The sequence below is a fragment of the Lipophrys pholis genome (genome assembly GCF_963383615.2).
Source record: "Lipophrys pholis genome assembly, chromosome: 15".
Taxonomy (NCBI): domain Eukaryota; kingdom Metazoa; phylum Chordata; class Actinopteri; order Blenniiformes; family Blenniidae; genus Lipophrys; species Lipophrys pholis.
In genome coordinates this window covers 18,244,232-18,264,869 of record NC_137642.1, presented here as the reverse complement: position 1 = coordinate 18,264,869, position 20,638 = coordinate 18,244,232, and the positions used below count along the sequence as shown (strand labels likewise).

General features: G+C 41.0%; 1 protein-coding gene across 2 annotated transcripts in view; it reads right to left on the bottom strand.

Moving 5' to 3' along the window:
• LOC308120980 (phosphofurin acidic cluster sorting protein 2) overlaps nucleotides 1-13,358 on the bottom strand; it is a 49,387-nt gene extending 36,029 nt beyond the window's left edge. For both annotated transcript variants that reach the window (XM_080481964.1, XM_080481965.1), the window contains exon 1: nucleotides 13,043-13,358. In XM_080481964.1, coding sequence (XP_080338090.1) covers nucleotides 13,043-13,254 — 212 coding nt within the window. In that variant the 5' untranslated portion in view covers nucleotides 13,255-13,358. The remainder of the gene's footprint in view (nucleotides 1-13,042) is intronic.
• Nucleotides 13,359-20,638: the final 7,280 nt, after the last annotated feature.

Genomic DNA, 20,638 nt, shown 5'->3' with positions numbered 1-20,638 from the left:
CAAAAGTGGCGGAGAGAGTGCAATGTCTGAAATGCCCGTCTCCATCCGGGAAAAAAAATAAAGCTTCATGAAAAGCGCAGGACTTACACATGTAGTGGTGTCTGCGCCTTTAATCCTGTAGGTTCATGCATTCAAAGCAAGCGTCAAAGTAGAAAGGGCATTACCCAGATTTGAATCACCAATAACGCCACCATGTGCTGGATGAGACATTTGACACTAATTCACAATTTGATGTGGAAAATACAGCTACTTCAAATTAAAGATATATTTTAGCACAGATGTGGAGATAAATAAAAAGTGCATAGATAAAAGATAAAACTTTAATATTCCTCGACAGATAGTACTGGAGTCACTGTGCTAAAGGAGTCACTTTAATCTGTGCTGAAAAAACAAAGCAACTTATCTGCCAGGACACTCAAACAGCTGCGGTCAAATATTTGTCTTTAGATAAGAGTCCTGTGATTGTGGGTTATACGACGGTTATATTTGATCTAATCTTGGCTGCGGCATCTATTTTCTCGACAGTAATCACATTAATAGACAGAGACGGATGACTGAAGCTTTAAGATTTCACTTTTTAAACAAGTTCATTATTCACTATTTGTGTTTCTAGTTGAAGCACCCACTGTTTTTATTTTCCAAAGGCTAAGGAAAAAAGGTATAATATTGTACTGTGGCCAAACCATCCCTCTCTTCCCGCGCAGACGGAATAACTTGGCCAACCTGAATCAAAGTGAAGCTGGAACATCAGAGGAAACAAAATCAATTGTGGGAGGTAGATTAAAGGTGGAACGGTGGGGTGGAAGTCAGGGACACACATATTCTGCACAGCGAGTAATCCTTTTTTGTTATCCCCTTACTGACCTCTCCCTCCCCCGAGTCAGACGGGCTTTCTTGTACACACACGAGGCCCTCGCACAGGATTCTCTTGAGTCAGGTCTCAAAGAGGTCTTCTGGCGTGGCATCAAGCTTCAGTCTCTCGTTGCATTGAATTTGGCTCTTTGGTAAAAGGATACGTCTGACTAGAGGCTGCTTACATAATAGCACGCTCAAGTTAATGATCAAAAGGATTCTCAGAATATTGCCCCAAATCTTAAATACCCTGGTCCATAAGCCCAAGCTTCAGAGTTTACTGTTCATTGATTTATTGCTTCCTGACAAGACCAAAACAAAAAAGGCAATTTACATGCAGATTATCCTCCGTATCATAAAAAGAAAAATCCTTTGAGGCCCGAGATTCTTCCACCATAATAAGTCTTTGCTGATATACCTGGGTCCCATTCATCTGACAGCACTCGGCCTGTGTATATGTGCAAACAGCACACACACCGTCCCCATCAACATCTTTGAAAACTATTCACCAGGAAGGCGAGGTGATGAGTACATGTGGCCACTATCACTAGGCTATTTTTGTACGTTTCTGTGATAGCAGCATCTCAAATAACCTGGTGATAGGAACACTCAGGTTTAAGAGCCTACAAAGAGCATGGCAAAATACTCTCTTTGAGATAAGTGGATGTCGTCAAGTTGACAACTACTTTGTATTTTACTGATGCATATTTGAAGGTTAAAGACCGTGAAAGCTGAGAACAAGTCATACTGTTTGGCAATGGTATTTGTTTCTGCTTTGAATGAAAGGCGTACAGCATGCCGGCAAAAAAGGCTGGTCATGCAAACGTGGGTCCGCAAAGATTACAAATGAACGCACGTGGCATTGAGAGGGAAGCCAACAAATCCCCTGAATTCAGCGATATGCTTCATAAACAAAAACACACTTTTGTAATTCTTTTCCCCTGGTCAGCAGTCTAGTTGATGTTTTGCTGGTTCCATCCCCTCGGATCACTGCACAGCAATTGTCAGAGGCACAAAACAGGGGGAAGTGGTGGATGGAGAATGAGTGATGTAATGGACGAGTGAATGAAAAGAGACTATGTTTGGTTGATGCTGGGGGTGCTTCCATGATAGAGGAAACAAAACATACTGTACTTCAAGCAATGCTTGAAGTCTATTCAATGTACTCTTTTTCACTCTCTTTGCTTGAGTCTTCAATGCAATCGCTTTATTTCAATAGAGCCTGTTCGGTTATAACGTTCTGAATGAAATTCTTAACGGGGACTGTATGAAGTGCTATTTGGGGGGGGGGGGGGGGGGGGCAACAGCAAATGCTGGGGCCGTCAATACCACTGTTGAGAAAAGTGATAGTGCTTTGCATTTTAAGTAATGCTATTATTTGACTATGTCTAGTTGCATAATTGAACCCAAATAATGGATATGCAGCTCTGAAAGCTACTTCTTCTGAATATTTCATACATCTACAGCAAAAACAGAGCCAAGCGTGTTCATGTCGAGAGGCTGTGGGACTACCGAGACTCGCCCAGGCAACATTTCCTGTCTTTTTAATATTTCATTGTGAGTTTTTCAATAAGAAGAAAAAAAAAAAGCACTACCTTGTTAAATCCAGATGACAAGATAGCCTACATTAATCTATTTTAGGTGTTGGGACAAAATGTGGGAAAGCAAAGGTGACTGCAAAGCATTAGAGCTACAAAGCTGATTTCAAGAAGAATAATTTAGTATAAAGGTCATGTTGAATCCAACTGACATTATGAACAGTGGTGACTAACCCGACAGACTGAATGAATGAATCGGTTTGAAGAACTTCACACAGTGTGAGCCATAACAGCTTAGTATGCACTTAGGCTCACATGCAAAAGGTATTTTAGCCCCCAAATATCTTGTCATCAGCGCCAGATGGCCATACGCTGTTTGGGCTTTAATTCCCTTAATGAAATCTTTTCATAGTCTCAGTGAAAGAACAGGATGATCCTGTGACCAGGGTAAACAAAGACAATCAGGAGAAGCAGTTAATTTGTCTCATTTTATGAGACTGTTCGATTCATGTGTGAGACCCACACACATGTTCACAACAGAAGCAGCTATCTGAACACAATAAGGTTAAAATCACAGATAATTTTAGGGGCAAATTTTCCTCCTTTATATTACAATCATGGGGTAAATAAAAGTTTTTGATATCGGCAGTCTCTTGAACATCAGAGGTCAACATTCAGACAGAAATTAGAAACATGTCCTTTCAGTCTTTGTTATTGTAAGAACTGTTTCACATTCTCCATTAATTCTCATAATGCAAAACGACAGATGGTGCACATCCATTAATATAAACACAAAACTGAATATCATTCAATGGCATGCCAGCTTAAGTGTGACCAGAAGTGAAGTGAGACAAACAAAATGCTACATAATGAAGGGACTTGTTTAGACTCCACCGGTAGTAAAAACACAATGGCCAGTATTGGGAGGAACAAATTCAGTATGATACGGTACTTTTACATCTATGCAGGGAAAAATAAATGCATCTTATAAACCAGTGCGACATAAATTTGTTTTTATTTGTCTTCATAACACATTTTTTTGACAGATGTGACTTATACTCAGGTGCCATTTATAGTCAAGAAAGTACAGCATTTATTCTGAATTAATCAGAATCTCAGTTATAAAATGGTATTTAAAAAAGCAAACAGCTGAATAAAATAAATGATATCTTAATGAAAGAAACCGCATACTTGGGAGGTACCAGCAGCTATTTCTTTCAGCCAGGTAAAGGTTAAGTGTACAACTTGTCAAATCTGCTGAAGAGAACAGAGACAAACTCAAAACACAAATTTCCATGATTTTGTAACATGCATCCACAAACAATTATTCATCAATATTCACAGTTTCGTATTCTTGTTTGTAGCGTGAGTTAAGTAAGGGCAAAACCAAATATTTCGCTTTTTCCGGGCCAGCTGGTGCATGAGCCATAAAGGGGCAATTCAGAACAACCGGACAGGTGTTATCAGCCAGGTATGAAACCACTGTCAGGGTCTCTTATGAAAAGAAAAACCTATGGAGGAAGAGATAAAGCGTTTGGTTCTGAAAATAGCAGAGAAGAGACTGCAATAGCTGGACTCACAACACTCCTGATTGTTGTTGGGATTACCAGCACATTTGATGTAATTTTACTCAGGACAGGAGCATTACAACTAAGTGCCAGATTTGTTTCCGTTTGGCGATTGAAGCTAGTGTTTTTCTCTTAAACACTCATTCGGAAAAAAAAAAAAGAGTTATCTCGATAAAGTGGGAATCTGAGCTTTGGCCAGTATGCGTGGGTGGCTTGGTAGACTCCACTCTGATAATGAAGGGTAGCAAACTCGTGTATGTTTCCACTTGACAAACTGCCGGCCAGATATGAAAGCCTTGCTGGAGGTAAGGCACAATAAGCTGAACTCGCAGTTCAACAACGTCGGAAAATGCAGGAATAAAATAAATGTGTCCCCATATGCATCAGACTAAGCGCACACACAGAGGCTCCTCACAGTTGTACTGGCACTGAGCCAAATTAATAATGAAGCCTTAAATTTAGGACATGACTGTTAATGCAATCTAGTGACAGGATTTGTTAGTCATCAAACAAAAGCCCTCTACTCGTAATTCAGCAGGGGCTCTCTTCTTTCAACAAAACCTCCTAGATGTACGTTCTCCAGCTGAGGCCTGTCAAAACTTCTTTAGGTCTTATTCACTCACTCAGCTTCTTTAATACCCATTAAAAGTACAACCCTGGGCTGGATTCACACCTCAGTGATCTGACTGCAATGTTCAGGAACTCAGTACGCGGCTGTCATCCTTTGTTGCCGTTTCTGCACTGATAAACAGCTCTTTTGTCTCTGTCCCGGCCGCAAACTGATGAGGTCAGCAGACCCGTGTTTATAAAGGATATGCAAGATGTGATCAGACCGGACCAGACCAGACGAGGCATGTTTACAGGCAACATCAGAACCAAAGTAAGACACCTTGACTAGGTTTCAACTGAGATAACAAGGCATAATATCTCCCTAACACAAATAAAATAACTATTTACTTTAGGTTCTGTACCCTATTATTCATCCATTCCAATGTAGGTCTAAAAGTTCTTGCTGAGCCTTCCAATGACTTCACAATGACTTCACAGTAACTAGTCCAGGTGAACCCTGCAGGTGTCACCACTTCTGACGATGTTATGACCGAACTCCAAAATCCCATTAAGGTGAATGGTCTGTCGGACAGGCCTCTTCCTCTGACTGGAGTCTACTCGTGGGATCAAAAGCTCAAGAGCAAAGCCTCATTTAAAACAATCTCCTTCGTCTAGGCTGCTGACCAGGAAACAACCACTTTCAAAGATGAAGCAAAACATCGATAAGTAATAAAACAATTGCATTTACAGGATCTTTTCGACAACAGGGCAGTTTTTTGTCCGTTTAAAAGAGGCACAGTACCGATTCCCTTGTGACTCCTCGCAGCACTGAGCTGAAAAGCTGTGAATCTCATTTTACCCATTACCGCGACATCCTACATGCTAACAAACCCAGGGAACTGCAAAACAGCATGAATAAATTAAAACATACACCCTATGTTGGGCTTTTGTATTCATCGCTTGCACAGCTTATGTAAGCGTTTTCACAAATCACTGAAGATGATTCATTTCTTACAAAAAAAAAAAAAGAAAGAAAAAAAAAAAAAACGATGAATGGGCGGGATTGTGAGGGGATGAAAAAGTGATGAAAGGCATAGCGAGGAAAGCCTGCCAGCCCCCTGCATTGACCCCTGGGAGCCCTGACACATCTGAACATCTGTAGCTCCTGGCAAGTCAGAACAGATCCAATTCCAGTTTGCATGAAAAAACCCTGTAAATCTAAAGATCTGGTTCTGTTCAGAAAAGTTATACATCCTTGCACCTTTAGGATATCAAATGATATAAAGGCAGCTTTAAGACAAATATGAATGAGCTGACTCTTTTTTTTGTTAAGGATGCTGCCTAAAATCTCAGTAATATGCTCTTCTTGACAGATTGACAGAAATCGTACTGCCAGCAAAGGTAATGAACAAAACATGTTGCCTTTTGATTTGGTTCAAACACTGCAAACATGCAAAAGATTTGTTCATTTTCATTTTGAATATTTCCTTCTGTTGAGCATCAGATCGTATCTTGCCAGAAATCAAAGAACCAACGTTTCCAAGGTTTTCCTGACACTTCACATCTGCATTGAGTTCAGGGCAATAAAACAAAACAAAACAATGAAACAGAGATGTGATTAATCAAGGAGAGAACATTTTGCTTTAGGAGGCAAGGTTGTCATAGTTAATGAGGCGAAAATTCACTTCAGCTCAAAAAAGGACTCCCAAAACTGCACTGAAACGTATTTACTGCCATGTGGAAAACACTTCCAGAGAGAAAAATGGGAGGGCTGCAGTGATCTGGGAATTCTACAATCAATAAAAAGTACAACAGTCAGCATCAGCAAATCTCCCTTCTTTTTTTTATAATGTCCCTGACAGTTGTCCAAATCAGACTAAAGTTATTTTACTTATAAATAGAGAGCAGAGCAACATAAAACATTGAGATTCATTTGGCTGACAACTGTCAATATTTGAACAATAAAACTATTGAAACAATTTGGGATGTTTGCAAGGACATGAGATAATCACACAACTGCAGTGTGGGTCAATTTAGAAAAATGCATGGACAGAACAGAATCTCCAGACAGTTCAGACTCCTTAATCTGTGATTAGACAAGTGGGCAGGGCATCCAGCTCAATGCAATTTGAGATTGGACACATCACAGACTGTTATGTCCTTGATCAGCAAGCAAAGACGAAGGTTTGGATTCTTTTCTGGCGGTATCCTTTAGCCAAAACAAGGGACAATGGAGACATTTCTGTTAGTTCCCTGAACAACAGTGAGACCAGAGTAAAGTAATACTCTAGAATGAGTAGTCGATGTCATTGGCGAAAAGATCCAATATAAGAACGGTCTCCATGTGTTCTCACATGGGTCTCAGATATCCTGCAACACATTCTAGCAAAGTCTGCTCTCATAAACAATCACAGCGAGATTGCTTCGTGCTTTTCAAATGGTCTGTCATGTGCTCTCATTCATCCACATCACAAATGTTTTGTATCCCAAATAATGGCCCGTGTGCTGCTGCTGGCAACAGCTGAGGAAATGCCTGAACAGGAGAGGTGGGAAATAAGTAGAGCAAGAACGAGAGAGAAAACACGAGCAGGGAGAATTTGTCCCTAATGTGCTTATTTTGATAGGATCTTCTCTGAATCACAGGACAGTTTCCCCACTTCACTCGTCGCCTCGGGAAGTTGGATCTCTTCACTAGCTGAGACCCCAGTATCCACCCACACAAGAATCTGGCTGTTCTCCCAATATGAGGTCCAAGCAGGGGGAAGCAAACCTTTCTTCCCTTTGTGAGGAATTCAGCATGAGCATTTAGCGCATGCCCATTTAGCGCATGCCCTAACTTTTCAGCTAGGTGTGCAATCCCCCCCACCCCTCCTCTGCCCCTTTCCAGAGAGCCACCAGCATATTACTGTAGAGGACAGAAAGCAGAACCAAGCAGACTGGCTTGGGCTGCACCAGCAGCTCTCCAGTTGCCAGGAATGTGAAATGTTTCTAAAGGAAATTCCTCCTCCTGTAGGAGAGCAGGGAAGGAAACCAAGAGATTTTGACACATTTTGGTGGGACTATGCTCGACAAAAAAGGAGAGTGATGGTGCCGATTGGTCTGCTTCTATCAAAATGTGTGAACAGCATGACAAAGCATGGAGCCAAGTCAAAACTTGACTTTAGCTGAGGACACAGACATTTTGGATAAATGGCACAATTTTCAGCATTTCAGCTCTGAACAACAGCACGACGGATTTGAAATGATTGAAGAACCAAATACTGCAACCAAATATTAAAAGTGACACATTTTTCATTTTACAAGCCTTTTTAGACAAGTTGACTAGTCTTACTCAAATGTCCATTCCAGAGGAAAATTTGTTAATATTAGTTGCCACACAAATACTGTAGCACAAACCTGAAGGGCACTGGAGAAGGCTGCTGGGACCTTGTTTATGATTCCAAAAGGAAGCAGAGGATTAAGCAGACAGTGTCTGTGTGCAGCATCAGATTACGAGCTCCTCTTTTCCTGTTATGAAATCAGATTACTGCAGCTCCCCTGCTGGGAGAAACAATATCCACGCCTTGAGATGAAGGGGTTGTTGAGGAGGTGAAAGGGCAAATTAAGCTCGTATCGTCTGACAGACGGACCTCCTTTGTTTGCGTCGTGATTTACCGGTTTCATCTGCAGCTTAACAATGAACATACAGAAAATTTTGAGATGAAATCAAAAAGATTAAGGCCACGGATCATGCCGGAACCTGCACGCTAATAGATCAAGCTTTAGCACATAACAAATTGTGCATGCATCGCAGCATAAAGGTCTGTGTACAAACTTCAAGCTTATGGCTTCATCTCCACTGACCTAGAACACAGAACTTCCAGTCACTGCCGTCCAGGCCTCGGTTTGTTTTTGTTTACTCTGTTTATTTGCCGACATACGCCGCACACATCAGTCCGATACACAATGTAGAATCGGGGCAGGAAAACCAACATCACCAGAGCTTGTGAAGTACACTCAATTACTGTTGTAAAAAGGCTTTCTGCCACTCGCGATAGAATAACAAGGATCAGTCAGAACGAAGGATGCACTGCTCACAGGAGATAAACGTCAAGAGAAAAGATAAGAGATGTTTTTTTGCTGCTTGAGGGTGCATCTTCACCTCGACGCACAAGGAAAGTAGCCTCAAGTTTTGTGAAGATTTTATTTTTGGAGCAAAAAAAATCTAGCACGGACAGAAAATGGTTCGCAAAAACAAGCTACGTTTCAATCAGTCGTCCAAAATAGAGGAAAACTCTACTTATGAGAGGCAAGTTGTTGTGTTACCAACCATCTTGCCTTTATTGATTCATCAACTCAGTGAAGCTTGTCTAGCAAACATGAGCAAATTGTTTGGTTGCTCCCGTCATGTCAGTGATAAGGGCAAAAGATCTTAACTCCTGACCCTTGGTTCTAGTGGTTCCTTGAACTTGGAAAGAAGCCAACTCTATTACACTGCAGAACATTCTTTATTGCTAGAAGATAAACTTTGCAACAATGTGACCTCTGCATAGGTGTCATTCCTGTAAACACCACGTGGTTCCCTCAACAGATGCGTGCCTCGCCATAGATATCTGCAGGCCCATTGGATTCCTAAATAGGCTGCGAAGTCCAAAGTAAATACTGCCCAGTCATTAACACCAATCTTTCTTTCTTTTTTATTTTTTAACTTATGAGCAGACTCTTCGATTACATTGTCTAACCATCCTCGATATTCAACTTCAAACTAGCTTTTTTTTGTTTCACAATCCAGGATGCATTTTGCTCTACGTCACGTCCTCTCACCCCACTCTCCGGAAAGACTGTTTGCATGAGAACCAAGATCCATGTTTTTTAGGGAACCTGCGATCGCTTGTTAGATCCAGTAAAGAGTTTGGGGGAGCGTTCGAAACGCCCAAACAAAACAGTCTTTCCCAGAAACTCGCCGAAGAGAACTCTGGTCTGGATCAAACAGGGAAATGTGAACACGCCCAGAGACTCACTAGGCAACTGGGGTCCCAACCCAAGAATTGAACCGGGGTTGAACATTGCAGTTATTGCTGACAATAACTGCAATGATCATGCTTGATTGATGGATTATTAAAGTATTTATAAGCATACAATTGCTCAAATTCACTCAAAGAAAGTTAAATATTTTATGCTACCTTTATTCCTTAATGATAATAGATTAAATACAATCGTGCTGTGGAGTGTTGGTTAGGACTCAAAAAAAATCCCCAAACATTTTGTGAATCTCAGGCTTCCGGAGGCAATGATAATGACAGCGATACAGTGATACCTTTACATAAATTGCAATATAGATCTATACCAAAAGAAAAACAACTATCTTTGACCTGCTTTGGGATGGCTGCTCAAATAATCTTATTATGACACATCAGACACATTATGGAGTCTACAACAGACCAGGAAACTGCTCGTTGCTTTGATTTCTTTTCAGCGTTTGAGTGTTGGTGAAAGTGGGTGTGCTTAGCAGCAAATCAGAAAAAGGTTTGGTATCCACTGATCTTAATCGAAGACATAAAACTTGGTCCCTGAAAAAAACCCAAACTGATATATCCTTAAACACAAAAGTGTCTCACTTTATGAAACGACTCAGGCCTGCAGGTGCACAAATTCATAAAAAAAAAAAACTGCATTAATGCCAACCCTCATCTTATATCTAGTGTGCATGCCTTTGAGCATTAAAAGTGAATGCTTCAAGCCATATGAAAGAGCATTACAGGAGTCATAATGTGCATTTGATCTCTCAGCTTTCATCAGTTAAGTCAGCAGTTTTACCAAAGCTGGTCAGCTATTTACTGCGGGGGGGGGGGGGGGGGGATACAAATAATCTGTGGTTGAGATACACTCTAAAAAGTGTGTCCCTTTCAGAGTTATTGCATAGAAAACAAGTATAAAAGAGATTAGTATATAAGAAATAGAATGAAAATTAAACCCCAACACCATGTGGCATTAGAAACATTGTGAGGGTGGCAGACTGGCAGCCATGACAGTACTGAAATCAAAACAATCCTCCTCCAACTGTTCCTGGAACAGGATGGAGCTGCCACAACACTAGTCTGGCAGGTAGAGCCCAGTAAAATGCTGCATCATCCAGGCAGCAAGAAAACACTTTGTTAGCTCATGGCTGCGTTTGATTTTACAAGCAGCTGATGATGAGCACAAGACCAGAAAGCAGTTACTACAAGTATTCCTATAAAACTGGTGTAATAGATACAAAACAACAAAAAAAGAGGGCAAATGAAATCAAAGATTCCTGTTGAAACTTTATGAGAAGTCATCAAGTGGCTGGATGCCATTGGCGTCGCCAGCAAAAACTCTCAGAAACTACAAATCCATGCCGAGAAGTTCCACAACTTGTTTTCCACTAGGACAGTTTTTTCCCTTAAGTATGACTTTAAGAAATGCTGAAGCTTTGGGATTAATAAATTTATTTATTTTTTTAATAATAAAGCACCAACAGCTGTGAGAGATGATTTGACTATATCAGTCGAATAATACAGGCAACCAAAAGCAGCCCTGTGCTCTCATTTGAAACCATGCCATTCAGCTTGACATCAACATTTGCTAAAGGCTAGCAATGGAGCAAACAGCTGCATGCAAACCGGCCAAGCCCCTGAAAGAATGCCAAGGCAACAATCCCCGATACAGACCCTTTGGGTTGGGCTCAACGCAGGACTTTTCACACCAGTCTAAAACACATACGGCAGTAATATAAGCAGAAAAACAGAACAGAGATGAGAGAGTTGTTCCTCCAGGGAATCACATTAACAAATAATTGTGTTATGAATCAATGTGTAAGTTAGCATCACCAGATTGAACAAATAAATTGTTTATATCAAAAAATGTCTTGACTAGGTACTTGTGCTTTATGCCCAGCTGACTTGGGATATCCACACCGCATGCCTCTTTAATAATCGATTATCATCCTTACCCATATCCACTTTGTGTGTCATCTACGAGAAAGGATGTACGTGGTGTAGAGGCGGGCATGTGAGAAATCAATGCACTATGTATGACACACTGAGGAGAAGCACCAACATGTACCCTCCCTTTTTCCTGCCAGCCATTCTAAGAATTTAATGGATGGTATGGCAGAAAACAACTTCAAGAAGAAAATTCTATTAAACCTTCACAGAAACATAAATTATTAGAACATTCGGAGTGAAATATGCCAGAATAAATCTGATCACGGGAAAGGACTACAACAAAGGGGGGATCTGTCAAACATCGGTTTGAAATCGGTAGATTGCAGCAGCCAAAACACAGTTATGCTCTAACAGGGATATGATGAGTGCGCCTTGTAAATTATCCATGTTTTCCACACGCTACGACTCCCCTCCACGCTTAACATACTCATGCAAGCACTAAAGAGACAGCAGGCAAACGCATGCACACACACACACACACACACACACACACACACACACACACACACACACACACACACACACACACACACACACACACACACACACACACACACACACACACACACACACACACACCCCATCGACTGTGGAGGAAACCCTCCCTGTGCAAAGCCCACTTCTATCCCAATGAGTGGAGCAGATCTAGGTCAAAGCTGATTAATGTGCCCACAGCTCCCGAGAGGGTTCTGGTCAGGTGGCAAACAGTGCCTGCTCGCCGAGGGTGAATACTAATGCTGGAATGTTAAGGTTTTATACACGACAAATTGCCATCAAGATGACATTGGTGGATGTGGATAGAAGTGACAGATCTATCCGCTTCTTTTGGTGGAAGCAGATGCTGTGACGAGCACACGGTGTGTGGTGGGTGTTTGTGACCATCTCAGTGCTGTGTGTATGACAGAGTAATGTGCATAAAACGAGCATCTATTAACATTATGTGCATATGAAAACACGCGGCTCATTCATGCAGACGGATTGTGACATACTAAAGGATGAAAAAGAAAAGATGTGTACCGCTCGACGGCATCCATGTCACTGTATTTATAGACTGTTATGTGGCTATGAGTTGGAATGTACTCCGACAATACGAGTAAGCTACGAGCCTATATGTCGTATTTGTGATATTTATAAGGGTGTGGAAGATGAGCAGCATCAGCCTTCGTAACTGATTAAACTGGTTAGCTCAACTTTTGTTAGCCAGTCGTAATAACGGTCGGATTAACATTGAATGTAACGACAGTTTACTAACAGACTTAAAGATTTCCTCTGGCTTTGCGGTGGAATTTAAACCCGCATTAATATGCGTTAATATGAAATGTGACATATTTTAAACGTGCATTGAGATTTAAATACAAAAACAAAACAGAAGAGGAACTGGAGCCGCAGCGCTGTTTGCTAAGTAGCTTTAGCATTAGCCGCCGTGCTAGTTATCTCCGCCGTGTTTTGGAGATGAGCGCCGCGGCGGCTCGTCGCCTCCAGCCGGAGACAAACCGTCAGCCAGGGCGTTGTTTATCAAACCTCTCCGGTCTTTACCGTACTCTGCTTCCCGGGGCATTTAACGCTGATGCAATGCCGTAATTGTTACCTCGGAACGCAGCTGGGGGACGATCGGTCTACCTCCCAGGTTGCGAAGAGGTTCATGGGCACGGGCATGCTGCCGGAGCCCGAGCCCAGCACCACAGCCCCGGCTAGCGCCCCGGCCGGGAGCGCGGTCGGTGCCGGTCCGCCGCCGCCGCCGCTGCTCGGGTTCAGGAAAGCGGCCCGGACGCCTCCTCTCTCTACAGCCGCCGCCATCATCACCACCTCCACTGCCTGGGGGAAGCAGCTCTAGCTAAGTGTCGGACGAAGGCGGGAGCCGCGGAACCCTGTGCTGCCTGCCTGCTCCTGCTCCTCCAGACTCCCGGAGCCTCGACACTGCCGGGAGATGCTGATGGGCGGGGCGGGACCTGGCGCTGCTGATAGGGGGCGTACGGGGGCCCGGGGAGTTGGGGGACAGGGGGGCTTTACTATTCAACCAGCATCAAAACAACATTGTTTACAAAGATTCAGGGGTTAAACATTCATCAGTACATTTTCTGGAAACACTATATAAGCCATATTACAGCAAAACTGGTAAAGTGTACTGCAATTTTGTGGAAATCAACACCTGCATTCAAAATTATTATGCACTTTGTATTGATCACTTTTATTACTATACAGTATCTGCATTATTGTGTGCGTGGAGGTCTAAATAGATATAAACCACCCTGAAACAACTATCACAATAATAATACAGAAAAGAGAAACTTTAACACAAAAGTCCAAAAAAGCATGTCATTCTGTGAGACGGATTTCCAAAATAAAGGACGACAGACAATATTTTTTAAAACGTTTGTGTGTGTGTGTGTGTGTGTGTGCGTGCGTGTGTGTCTGTGTGTGTGTGTAACTGAAATTGGAATATATAGGAGAATGATATAGTCTTAATAATAATATAATAATAATTATAATAATAATAATACAGCATTAGTCAAGAGTTCAAAATGGCTATTAATTACTATATCATCCAACACTAACTAAAAATAAAACACAACTAAAACAAAAATAAAAAAAGTATGCACCATTTTTGAACAGCGTACAGGGATTTGCTTGTTTATTGTCTCGCCTGTTGTCTTTTTATCTTTAAATATATCAAATAGAACATTTTATTTATCCTTATGATCGTTTTTGTTATGCACTACTGTGTGTAAATTATCCTATATTTATTTTTTATTTTCAAGTCCTCGTCTCCATTGTTTGTGTTTATCTGCCGACCAGATATCTAATCTGGACACATAGACATTTCAGTGGGATGTGTAATGTGAATTGTGATTATAATCACGACACTTTTATATTAAAATATTTTTTTCAAGCTATTGGCTATACATATGTCTTTTTTTTTTAAATGTCACTCTTACCTCTTGACCTCCGTATGCTGTTAGAATTGTCGGATGATTCTTCCGATGATTGTATAACCATAAATGTATTTTGAAATATTTTCAGCTGTAAATGAGGCAGGGGATGGAATAAGATGGAGGCAGAATATCCACTGGGGGGGGGTAACTCCCGGAAGGAGCAGCCAAATGAAAAAGAAGAAGATCCATTTTGAGTTGGTTACAATTTTATGAGTGAGTTATATGTTCTGCAACAACCTTGTTGGACATCAAAATGTGATCCAAGGTACATAAATGTAAACAAGTACAACCCCTTCAGCAAACATGAATAATGAATTAAGTAAACTGTCTTTGAATATTGATGATCTGTTGCATCCCTATGTTATGCGAAACCTTCTCCAGATCTCATAAAATGCAATTAATTGTATCTGTTCCCAGTGGTTCATTTGGAGAAGTAAGTTCGGTCAAGTAATCATGTTGTAATGGCAATTATATAACCTGGTAAAATCTGTGACTCTTTTTACTTTGTGGCATTCCTCTACAAACACTGCGTCCTTGAAATCACCCAATAAATGAATCGAAAAATGGAAAGTCATGACTGGCAACACAATGTGTTAGAAAGTTGGTATCTGCCAAATGTTGGGTGACTCAATGTGTAGTCTTATTATAGTGGCCAGTTCATGAAATACAAAGTAATGGGTGGATCTAATTCTCATTATTTGCTGTGGCAGAGAGAATATTATTGTGAGAGGTGGGAGATCCAAACACAAGTGTACAACAAAAAGCCAGAAAAGGCATGTCAGAGTAAAGATTTCCTTATATATAGCACATTTTCACTGTTTCAGGGTTAGCAAAGCGCTTTCGAGTGTTGATCAGTTTCATACACTTATACACACACACATCAATGGGAAAGATTGCCATGCAAGGCACTCAACCACCAATGGGAGGCACATGGGGTTCACTGTCTTGCCCAAGGACACTTGGAAATATGGTCAGGGATAGATGTGGGTTAACCATTAACCTTTCGATTGAAGAAGACCCACTGAGCCACAGTCACCCCAAGATAACTCTCTCAAAAGTATGAGATAACCCTTGATAGAAAATAATGATCTGCTTGACATAATTATTTCAATATTCCACAAAGGTATTCCATAAATTAAAGTTAATTAGGCTTTTCCCCGCCCTTACATGAATGCATTACATTTCTGACGGATAGAGCTATTGTCGGCAGAGAAAAGAACAAGCAGTACTATAACAGGTTTCGCACCCACAGAGCTCTGATCTCAACTGTGGCAGACAAAGAGACAAGAAAAATAAGTCTGTATCCACAGGAAATGTGACAAGCTCTCTGAGAATTTAATCTCACACCATTTCACCGTTGCTTTTTAATGACATCCTAATTATGGAAACTGGCACCTGTGTGAGTTTATCTGATGTGGTGCTGCTTCCAATCATAGACTTGACTGATCGTTAGTGGGAGCTTGTAAGAATCCTGCTTCATTTTGCTGTCAGACTTCATATCTCACACCAAGAAAGTCTGACTGCACCGAATATTGATCTGGTTTAGGTTTTCTCCTGGTCACCACATTTTGTCAGTGACAAGAAAAGAGTGAATGAAAATGGCATTCAACATTAAACGTGGAAGTACGGTCCCTGAAAAATCATAAAGTTGCGTGTGTGTGTGTGTGTGTGTGTGTGTGTGTGTGTGTGTGTGTGTGGTTGCATTCAATGTTGGTGTTGTGCCGTTAATCCTGTTGGACTGTCGGGTTTGGGCCCTCATATTTACATATATCATTTTCTTTCAATATATGATAGCTTCAGTCTTACTTTTGGAGTCTTATAATAACACTGCACCTTTCATATGGGATTCAGTTTTGTTTTCACAATCCAGGTGTTGTGAAACCTGATGATGGCAACTGTAACGGAGGAAGCTGACTTGACTTGACATGCTCAGTCTGGAGGGTTGGGCAACATGTGTGACAGCATATTTAAACTTCAGTTAAAAGAAGAAAACACTCCCTCCCTGAAATTACCAGTCACAAACATGAAAGTATAAATTTTTTTTTAGTGAAACTCGTTTTGGTTTTCTTGTTGGTTGCGGAACTTCTTTGTGTAATGGGTTTTTCAACTTGCTTTCAATGGATGCAATAAATCACTGGCACACAGCTCACATAAACATACAAAGGTGAAATTTATGATGAAAGAGCTTCTCATCTCATGGGATGCTTTGTTCCTCGAGCAAAAGCATGCTGTGAGCGCAAGAAAACTGATCTTTAATCACTGGTAGGTAATGATTCGCATCTGATAGTGGAAACAGGCTCTGAATATAGAAAAATGAATGATATAATAATAATAATAATAATAAAAAAAGTTTATTTTACACTTTGCTACTTTGTATGCTCATACACCTATCCATACAGCATCTTATAACACCTAACTTGAGTTCACATGGGACTGAAGCCAATCAAAGCTGACTGTGGTTAAGAATAACAGACAGTAACATAGTCATATTTACACCTACAGGCATTTTTAGAGACACCAACTAACCCCAAAGGCACTTTTTTTTTGGAAGGCCACATGAGAAAACATATGCATGCACAGAGAGAACGTGGAAATCTTTCACTGCAAAACATGCCAAATTGGTCTTTTCACAAAAACTGAAGAAAGAAAAGCTGTTTATCAGCTGATCTATTTCGTATAAACAAACATACTATTAAAGGCAGCAATCACTGTATTTATGTGCTTTACTGGGTGGGTGGGGGGTGGGGGGGGGTGCGTCCTTCTGAATCAGTCAATACAAATCTGAATGAGCTGCAACCTACCTATACTCGTGATTTTATTTTCAATATCCTGGCTTTCGAGTCATTTTTTATTATTTGTCACTGTATAAAGAACCATGCTTGCCTTTATCTGAAAAATGACATGGGAGTGAAGTTCTGGAGTGCATTGCCACCTAGTGTTTTAACAGGGTGACTGCCCTAAATAAAGAGTGCAAACTACGACTCATCCAATAGATGGCACACTGTCTGCATTGTTGTAGAAGTCTCTCTCTCTCTCTCTCTCTCTCTCTCTCTCTCTCTCTCTCTCTCTCTCTCTCTCTCTCTCTCTCTCTCTCTCTCTCTCTCTCTCTCTCTCTCTCTCCCTCTCTCCCTCTCTCCCTCTCTCTGATGGATCCTCCTCCTCCCATAAGTGTGAGTGGGTGTGTGCATATATTGTGACACTGTGACACCATTGATGTTTCCACAACACAACAGTCTGACACTTTATAAGCCATCCCTTCACCTTTATTGAATTCTAGGGAAGTGAATAAAATACCCCAACCATCAGAGTGTCACCTAACACCTGCTCAGTGGCAGGCTCCCTCCCATCAAATCAAAGAAATTGCCCACATCCTAATGTCGAGTGAATAAAATAAGTAAAGGAGGTTGCGAGGGCTGATGTTTTGGGAAGGGTTGCAGGGCATTTCCTGTCATCCCAAGGAGTTGACAGCCTGCAACAAGGCAGGAGGGAGAATGCAGGAATGCACTTCTCTGACGTCAACATACAGGCAGTGAACAATGCACAGTCTCTTAGGTAACACCGTGTTATCCTTCCACACACACACAATTGACTGAAAACTACAGATCTTTTATCATTTGAGAGTGATGAAAGGCACACAGGGTTTCCAAGCGGATCTTTATTTTTGGTGTGAGCTATTGTCTCAGGCTTGTGACATTGTTTGCCTGCCACCCCCACTCTGTCAAAGAGAGGCATTTTTTTAATGAACAAGGCCTTTGATTAGAAGCTAAAAACAGGCTTTTCCCCAACGATGCCAAAGACTGCAGTCATGCATGTTGAGTTTAAATTTGCTTCAAGGGCATCAGTTCTCTGTAGCATTTGTGAAACCTTGGCAGTGTGACTGTGATGAACTGTGAGACAAGCAGAAAACTTTGTAGCTGTCTCCAACAACCACGAGAGCTCCCACATATTTATCTCCCTGCCTCTGAAAGGTGGCAATAATAAGCTAAATCTCTGCTAGACGCTCAGCGCTTTCTGGCAATGTGCAGCCCAAACGAATCTCCTCTGCAGATTGCTCCTGCAGAAAGACTTTATTAATACTCTCGGTCTGTTTACAGCTACACTTGGAAAATGGTTTGATTAAAAATAACAGAATCTGAATGATTGTAAATTCACAGGGACATCACCGTGTTTTAGTGGTTTGGACTGTCACCTCATAACAAGGAGACCTGGGTTTGTTTTCAGGCAGGATTGTAGATTATTCTCCCTGTGCTGGCAGGAGATTTTTTTCTTGGTTACACTATCGTCAAATTCAAAGACATGTTCATCGTGTATACTGGCGACTCGAGTACATGGCTTTTTGTCGCTCACTGTGTACTCGCTGTGTGATGGACTGGGGAACCGTTGAGGGTGTACCATGTCTTCTGCCCAATGTCAGAAGGGGGAGGCTCCAGTCCTTGCGACAGTAACTTGAATAAATTGGATATAGAAGATGGATGGGTCGTGGTAAATGGTGCCAGGACATAAAGGGGCTGACCCAGCCATTGGTTTTATAACCTGTCACAGTTGCATGATGGGTTTGAGCCAGCATGTTGGTATTCATCATTCTTGGAATGGTGTCGTTATTGGTTTAAAGATATCACAGTTTCATATCTAGCGCTAACGTATGGAAGCTGAATGCCAATTGTGTAAAATATCTTAGAAAGTGTTGCACAATAACTATCTTTGTTTTTTAAAATGCACGTACCAACTGCTACTTGCCAGCGTGAGTTAATTCTCAGTCAACATTAGCATCAAATAAGGCAGGCTGGCTATCGGGGGGAAACTGTCTTTCTAATAATTGCATTATGGTTTTGCCATCCTGCTAGTTCCTACTACATCTTGAGGCAAAGACGATTGAAGAGCATATCGGTCACTGTCTGCATTAAAATGTCTGACCATCTCTAGTCTGTCGTTGAATCCAGAAGTTGAGATAAACAAATGGTGTCTGTCATTCCTCAAATAGCTTTTTTTTTTCTTCAGTCTGTCTCCTTTGGCTGAGTTCAGGGTAGATCTAGTCACTGTAAGGTACAGTGTCACCTCCATGGTGGCAGCTTAATCTGTGAAGAAAATGCTGAAAACAAATGAGTATAAATTAAATAAATATATTGCTGCTCCATTAAAAAGCATCAATCTACAAAGGCAAGTTCTCGATATTGTGATAAAGTGTTCTGTTTCGCTTCTGTATTATTTTCAATACCTTTGTGAAAAATTTAGTGAAAATGTGTTAGAGTATCACAGTTTACTTACATTGTGATAAGGTTTATTGGTTGAGCAAAATACTTATTCAATATCATAACATGACATGTAGTTTTGTGGTGTGGTAATGTTAAATCAATTAAAGCGCCTTCAGTTTATTTCTAAAGCACCAATTATAAGCAATTATTACATTTATCAATTGTAACACACTTTAAATCAAATGAAACGCTGCATTTCGGTAAAAGTGGTCAATATATGGGACACTCTCGGCAAGCAATGAAAAGAATCCAATTGACGTGCAAAATTTAAACAAGTAACTTTACTAAACCAGCTCATTTTTCAAATACAAAGATATGGAGAAATAGTATATGAAAACACAAGAATCTTTTATATCCTGTCAGTCAAAGTGACAGACAACAAGAAAGCGTCTGTTTGGGATTTTTAACTAATTCTTAACTCAAACCCGCCAAAACCAAAACCTGCCCGGGATCATTCATCGAAGCTTAAAGCAACAGATTTCTTTTTTTTTTTTTACAGCTTGTTGGAATAGTAGGGGCATTTTGACACATTAATGACAAGCTTTAAGGGCCAGTTAAGAGGAACAGCAGAAATGATTACCAGCCATATGCTGATGCCTGAGGGCCATAGTGCTGTTGAGCTGCAGATGAGTATAAATACTCATGAATACAGCTTGACATGTTGCGTGGGAGTTGCATTCTACCTTCAGCGCAGAGTGTTTGTATGACTTTGTGCCACTGGAGGCAGTCAAGCCCTGCCTCTCACTTCATATTCTGTTATCATAAAGCGGTTAAGTGGTCGAGAATAAAAGAGGTGATTGAGACGTTTTCATTTTCTTTTTGCCTTGAATTGCACCCATTCAAATTCAGCCGTGTTTTGATTAATTCTGACTTCAAGCACAAGGAATCAACACGCACACCCTCCTCTTCCTTTCAGTGACATTGCCATCTGTATCAGCTTTCACCGAACTGCTTAGAATTGCTTGTGAGTGATCTCACAAGCTGCAAGTGAGAGAAAAG